The sequence below is a fragment of the Protobothrops mucrosquamatus genome, unplaced genomic scaffold, assembly GCF_001527695.2.
Source record: "Protobothrops mucrosquamatus isolate PMUCROS unplaced genomic scaffold, P.Mucros_1.0 scaffold3425, whole genome shotgun sequence".
In the NCBI taxonomy this organism is placed as follows: domain Eukaryota; kingdom Metazoa; phylum Chordata; class Lepidosauria; order Squamata; family Viperidae; genus Protobothrops; species Protobothrops mucrosquamatus.
Window position 1 is genome coordinate 123,550 of NW_015389406.1, and position 7,371 is coordinate 130,920.

The 7,371-nt window shown below is 44.2% G+C and overlaps 1 protein-coding gene across 1 annotated transcript in view; it reads right to left on the bottom strand.

Moving 5' to 3' along the window:
- The window catches only part of LOC114923421 (neural proliferation differentiation and control protein 1-like), a 27,167-nt gene extending 20,403 nt beyond the window's left edge, over window positions 1-6,764 (bottom strand). Inside the window, exons 1-2 of the mRNA XM_029286358.1 lie at window positions 6,692-6,764; window positions 942-1,094 (exon numbers count right to left, since the gene is read on the bottom strand). Of these exons, the coding sequence (XP_029142191.1) occupies window positions 942-1,094; window positions 6,692-6,764 (226 nt within the window). The remainder of the gene's footprint in view (window positions 1-941; window positions 1,095-6,691) is intronic.
- Window positions 6,765-7,371: the final 607 nt, after the last annotated feature.

A 7,371-nucleotide genomic window follows, 5' to 3' on the forward strand; every position in this document is an offset into this window, starting at 1 on the left:
GGGATGATTTTAAGAAAATTTTAATTGACACACAGCTTCGAATATTTGGCTTTTAATTTGGTTTTATGGGGGTTTTTTGTTCTTTGATGTATTTTGTTTGTCTGTTTTAATATGCTGTGCACCGCCCTGAGTCCTACGGGAGAAGGGCGGTATATAAATTAAATTATTAAATTAAATTAAATTAAATTAAATTAAAATTTGGGAAAGCTGTGGCTGCTTAATTACTACTGACTGCTGCTATGCTGCTGATGCACTCACATGATCTTCATTTTCTATGTTCTGTGACAGTTTCCCAGCCAGTCTCACAATCCTTTGCTTCCTACCCCATCCAGGAGCAGCCACTTACCTACCTACTGGGAAGGGGAGATAGGAGGGGAGGGCAGGAAACTCAGTGGGGGAACTGGCAGGAAGTTGAGTTTTGCTCCTGGTCCCACTGGTTTTTTGCCTGTTGTTTCTCTGTTTAGGTAAAGAAATACCTCTGAAACAATGACACAGAATGAATGCTCTGTTTAGTTGCAAATCTTACTCTCCCAAAATATTATGATAGATATGTAGGAGAACAATCCATGACTCTGGGAGATTTTACCATTAGAACTCTTACCCTTCAACACAATTTAATAGCACCCACATAATGTAATACTGGAATTCCATAATTTAATGGGAGACATTCTTTCCTGTGCTTTTGCCCAATCAATTTCACCACAATCCCCACAAATGGATTTTTGCATCTCCAGAGAAACATCATTACTATCTTTTCTTCCTTCAGTGCAGCACGGAAAGTTAAATGCCATTGCTAACCTATGCCCTTTATTAAAGTCCGGGTAAAAAGTCCTCTTTGCTGCCATGAACCTCTTGGTCAAGTTGCCTTGTTCTTACCAATAAAATTTTGGAAAACTCCATCCCTGCTGATACTTCAAGCTTCCAAACCCCGCAGGACTTACCATGCTTAGAACCTTTTTTCGGCACACAGTTTCCATTAGAATCCTCTTCGTGACCAGGGAAACAAGAGCCACAACTTGGTGCCCCATCTGGTCCGCAGCCCATTCGCTGGTGAAGTAGGCAGTTGATCTTGTACCTGGCAGGACACAGGGGGTCTGCAAAAAAAACAACAACACACACACACACACAATGAGATGAGGAAGACTTGCTTCAAAGATGGTGATGTTGATGTTATCCATTCAGTCCTGTCCGACTCTTGGCGATTTTACAGGCCAGGTCTCTTCACATCGTCCGACCTTGAACTACTTTGAGTTGTTCTATGCCAGTGGTTCTCAACCTTTTTAATGCCGCGACCCCAACCGGTCGTAAGTCGAGGACTAAACCGGTCGTAAGTCGAGGACTAAACCGGTCATAAGTCAAGAACTAAACCGGTCGTAAGTCGAGGACTACCCAACCGGTCGTAAGTCAAGGACTTTCCCTGCCCGGGAGCGCCGCACATGCGTGGTTCCGCCCCCTGCGCCGGCCGAGGCGTAGCTGGCAAGTGGCAGAGATGGAACAGGCCGACCACCAGCTGGCCCAGCCCAAGGGAGGTAAGGCACCCGCCGGAAAAGGGGAAAAAAATGGCAGACAAAAAAAATGGCGGACAAAAAAATGGCGGACAGCCTTGCTTGGCGACCCCCATGAAATGGTCGATCAACCCCAAATGGGGTCCCGACCCACAGGTTGAGAACCACTGTTGTATGCTCTGGCTGGTGTCAGCTTTGATGTTGTCCAGCCACCATGTTCTTTGGTGGCCTGGTTTCCTTTTACCACTCATTCTTCCAAACATAATTGTTTTCTCCAGTGAATTCCCTCACATGATATGGCCAAAGTAAGTGAGACGGACTTAAGGAAGAAAGGCCGATTCCTCAGACTTCTCTGTGCTTTGCCAAGAAACTTCACTCTCAGTCCAAGCTACTCAGTCCACCTTCTTCTCCATAGTCAAGGCATTTAGGAACCCTCACATTTAAGGTCCAAGCAACATGAACAAAGGGGATGATGGAAACTGCCGCACAACAAACTGCACAAATTATCATGCAATCATAGAATGGATGAATTGTTAGAGACATTGGAGGATATCTAGTCCAAATCAATTCTCAAACCGTGGTACAAGTTGTCCTCGACATACAACTAATGGTTTAATGACCGTTTGAAGTTACAACAGCTCTGAAAAAAGTAGCTTATGACCATTTTTCACATTTACATCCGTTGTAGCATCTCCATGGTCACATGATCAAAACTGGCATGTATTTCTGATGGTTGCAGTGTCCCAGGATCATACAATCCCCTTTTGCAATCTTCTGATCCTCAAAGTCAATGGGAAAGCCAGATTCATTTAACAACTATGCTATTGCTTAACAACTGCAGGGACTCACTTAATAACTGTGGCAAATATGTTGTAAAATGGGGCAGAACTCACTTAACAACTATCTTGCTTAGCAACCAAAATTTTGGGCTCAATTATGGTCATAAGTCAAGGACTACCTATATTCCCCATGATATTCCCTGTGACACTATAAAGAAGTGGAATTTGAAGAATCAGGATAGGAAGAGTCTTGAGTCCTTTGAACTTTGAAGGTCTCCACTCCTGTGAATACTGCAGATAAGCCAAGAATACAAGCAAGTGGGTCATCAAACAGGCTGACCCAGGCCACTCATTTGCGGCACAAATGATCAGGCTCAAATTATCCCACTTTATATATATAATATGAAGAGTCTAATGCTGGGAAAGGCGGAAAGAAAGGAAAGAAGAGGATGACCAAGGGGTTGGATTCCAATCAATCAATCAATCAATCAATCAATCAATCAATCAATCAATCAATGTTTGCTTAAGTTTCAGCTTCTCTTGCAAGCCAAAGTACACAGGGGTTTAGTCAAATGAGCAATGAGGCACAATTCTCAAATCCAATTTTTTTTGTCAGCTGTGAATCCAAGAATTAACCTAGCCTTCTGAATCTCACCTCGCTATCTTTAAGACAGGGACAATAATTCCAAAATGATTGAGTTGAAGCATTTCAGACATTAATGATCCTGGATCCCCCATTACATTATCTGTTGTCAGCAAGGTGTCCGGGGACATCTCCCTTACTAATTTTACATTTCATTTGTTTAAGTAAAAGTGAATAAATTGGACAGCCAAACCACAGCTGGTTTGGCAGACTCCAGCACTCTGCAGTACGGGCTCAGACTGGAGCATGTGCAGAGAGCACTCTGCTTCCTGAGTTGGCTGGCTCTAGCATTGGGCAGGATGGGCTCAGCCCTGAGCATGTGCAGAGGGCACTCTGCTCCCAGGTTTGTCAGACTTCAGCATTGGATTACGATGGGCTCTACCCTGAGCATGTGCAGAGTGCACTCTGCTCCCTGGCTTGCCAGACTCCAGGACTTGGCAGGATGGATTCAGCCCGGAGCATGTGCAGAGTGCACTTTGGTACCTGGCTTGCCAGACTCCAGCACTGGGCAGGATGGCCTCAGTTCCGAGCATATGCAGAGTGCACACTGTTGTGAAGCAAAGTTGCACACTCAACCATATTTATATTGAAGGGTATTTCTGGAGCCACTGAGAGACAATCAGAGCTGTTGGAGAGTGGATGGCCTTAAAAATGGAAATCCATCAATCGATCAATCAATCAATTTATGTCTTAGAAAGCAATAGGATAGGTGATTGCAGAGCAGTACTTGACACCCCCCCAAAAAAAGGTAAGTTACACTTGAGAAAGTAGCATCCTGGAAGTGCTGTTAGCAAGTTTGTGATTTGTGGTTTGTGATTTGCCAGTCTTGGCAGTGATCATTACACATTAAATGCTTCCAAATACGCACCCAGTTCGAAATAATTGGGAACCCAGGAGGAGCTATTACGGATCCTACTTAGTGGTGCCTGTAATATACCGCAACCACAACAGTAACTCAAATGTGTTTCTCAAAATTCCAGTGTGGCTCCAGAGTCTCCCTTAGGATTACTTAGGATTTCTTTGATGTTTGCACCTCCCTAAATTGACCAAGTGAGGCTAGACCACATGTGGAAGCAGCCTCAAGAGAAAATAAATAATTGCATTACCTCTAATTGTGTTATGTGTGATAAAGCAAAGCTTTCCCTCAGATCCCGGAAGAATCAATCAATTGTAGTGGACAATCTTAGTAGGAGAAAAGACGCTCTAAAATTGGATGGTGTGCTGATGTTTGAAAGGTCAAATCTTAGGATCCCATCTGTCTCACCTCTGAAAGGTGAGATCCCCACCTGTCTCACCTCCATGACAGATATATCTTTGCCATCAGCTTTTTATGAAAGATTGTAGAATCAATGACAAAGATGATGGGGTCAAACTATCCTACAAAGCACCAGAAGGCAAGACAAGAAACAATGGATGGAAACTAATCAAGGAGAGAAGCAACCTGGAATTAAGGAGAAACTTCCTAACAGTGAGAACAATTAACCGGTGGAGCAGCTTTGCCTTCAGAAGTTCTGGGTGCCCCATCACTGAAGGCTTTCAAAAAGAGACTGGACAACCATCTGTCTGAAATGGTATAGGTTCTCCTGCTTTGAGCAGTAGGTTGGACTAGAAGATCTCCAAGGTCCCTTCCAACTCTATTATTCTATGTCCTCTATGTTCTATGACTTCACTGCGATACAATCACTGTTTTGAATTGTGTCCCCAAAAAAGGGACTGAAGACACATAGGGCACACATCTTTAACAGCAGCCCTTTTTGGCTTGATTGATGCCATTAAAATAAAAAAATATAATTCTCCCTAAAGTCTGCAACAGAGACAGGCTGGTCTATAAGCCACCAGCACTGAATTACCTGCAGTTTTATTCTTCCCCTCTCGCTTCAGGAGCTTCTTTGAAGCCAAGATCCCCTTTGAAAAGGGCGTTTTGTTTCTTTCCATTGAACAGGAGTGTATGCACTGATACAGAAGGATTGGTAGTGTTTGTAAGTAAAGTTTGGAACAGAAGATCAGGATGGGCATAAGGTCAGCTTGCCTCCTTCATTCCACCCCTTTTACAGGGCTGTTGTGGGCTTCCACAGGCAGAAATGGACAATCACTTAGATAGGAGCCAGCCGTGTGCTGCAGCTGCCAAAAAGGCCAACACAGTGCTAGGCTGCATTAACAGAGGGATAGAATCAAGATCATGTGAAGTATTAATACCACTTTACAATGCCTTGGTAAGGCCACACTTGGAATACTGCATCCAGTTTTGGTCACCGCAATGTTAAAAATGATGTTGAGACTCTAGAAAGAGTACAGAGAAGAGCAACAAAGATGATTAGGGGACTGGAGGCTAAAGCATATGAGGAACGGCTGCTGGAATTGGGTATGTCTAGTTTAACGAAGAGAAGGACGAGGGGGGACATGAGAGCAGTGTTCCAATATCTCAGGGGCTGCCATAAAGAAGAGGGAGTCAAGCTATTTTCCAAGGCGCCTGAAGGCAGGACGAGAAGCAACAGATGGAAACTAATCAAGGAGAGAAGCAACCTAGAACTAAGGAGAAACTTCCCGACAGTTAGAACAATTAACCAGTGGAACAACCTGCCTCCAGAAGCGGTGAATGCTCCAACACTGGAAGTTTTTAAGAAGAGACTGGACAGCCATTTGTCCGAAATGGTATAGGGTTTCCTGCCTGAGCAGGGGGTTGGACTAGATGACCTCCAAGGTCCCTTCCAACTTTACTATTATTATTATTATTATTATTATTATTATTATTATTATTATTATTATTATTGTTGTTGTTGTTGTTGTTGTTGTTGTTGTTGTTGTTATTATTATTATTATTATTATTATTATTATTAAATAAAACTAGTCCAGCAGCAGCTAGCCTGGCATCTTTGTATAGATATGAGCTGCACCTGTTGAACATCCCCCGGTCATCCATGTGTCCAAAAAGTACTTTGGTAGAGAAGAGGAAAGAGACTAGTTCTTACTAATGGGTGAATTTGTGAAGTGGAACAAAGAGGTACGGATGGAAATGGAAGGTGGCATGTAATGGATGAGTCACAAGCCTTTATTCCGCCACAAACCCTTGTGCCTAGTGAATTACAATGATGAAGGCTGGCGAGAAACTTAAGACCTTTGGAAAGGAAAGACAGTTTCCTGGGGTAGAGAATTCTAGAGGGGCAATCAACAACAATTAAGCTGGGCCAAATCTTTGGAGCCAAGACAATTTCTAGAAAGCCATCAAGGACAAAGTGTCCCCTTACTCTACGATCCAGCCCCAAATCTATTTAGCATATCACGGAAGGGATATGATCTTTTTGATCCGGGCAGAGTGGTGGATTTGGAGGAAGCAACGTTTCGATCTCGTAGAATGAGTTGAATAAGTTAAAGCAAAGATGCAACGGAAGCCTCGGTCCCTTCTTATCCTAGAACCAAACCTAGCTGGAAACTACTGCATTCCGTTTCTCTGTTCATTCCCTCCATCCCAAATAACCAGCAACACACCTCCATTTATTCCTTCATCCCAAGGCTCTGCCGTTCTCTCCTTCCTCCGTTTATTCCTTCATTCCAAGGCTTTGCCCTTCTCTCCTTTGGAACCCTTCCGCCTTTGAGTGGACCATTTCTCTCTCCTTTTGTTATCTCCCCGCCCTTTTCCCCTTCTGCTCTTACATCTCTCTGCTTTCTCTCCTTTCGGCAGTCACTCCCCTCCTCTCCTCTTTCCCCGAATCCCCCAATTTGCACCCCTCCCCACACCCCAACCCCCAACCAGGTGGCCCCCTCACCTGCTTCCCAGTTGGCCCCCGTAGTAGCCAGGATTGCGAAAACCCCCAGCCATCCTGTGGCTTTGCTCAGCATCATCTCCTTTCAAAGAAATAAATGAATCTGGGAGGGGGAGGGTAAGTAGTAAGCTAGAGGGGGGGGCTGTGCCCCTTCACAGCTCTTGGCACAGAGCCCAATACGAGCGAAGACCTGCTGGCCCAGCCGGTGGGGAGGGACTGCGGATATTTATGAATGAACCGAGGATTGGAGGGTGGATGGGGAGGAGGGGGAGTGGATAAGGATGGAGAATTAGACAGAAGAAAAAAATGTCCCTGAATATTTCGCTCACCGGAGAGGGGAAGGTATAGGAGACATTGTGGTGCGCCGATAGCTTTAGATTGACAAGTTAATTGGATGAGCTTTTACTAACTATAATGGATTCAGTTAAAATCAATGCAGAGTTGAATAATTAGAGGTCTGGGAATCATCCAGCTACTAACGGGCTAGGGAAGGGGTAGGGGCGGGGGAACCACAATGTAATATTCTCATTGTATATTTTGGTGCCCATATCAAACGTTTTGTAAAAAAATACTTCCTAGAATCCCAACGTTCCAGTACTGATGTGGAGGGTACACTTAAAGGTAGTGTTCCCGCTGCATTTCTGAACGAAAGTTTTCAAGATCCCCATGAGATTTTAAAAGCA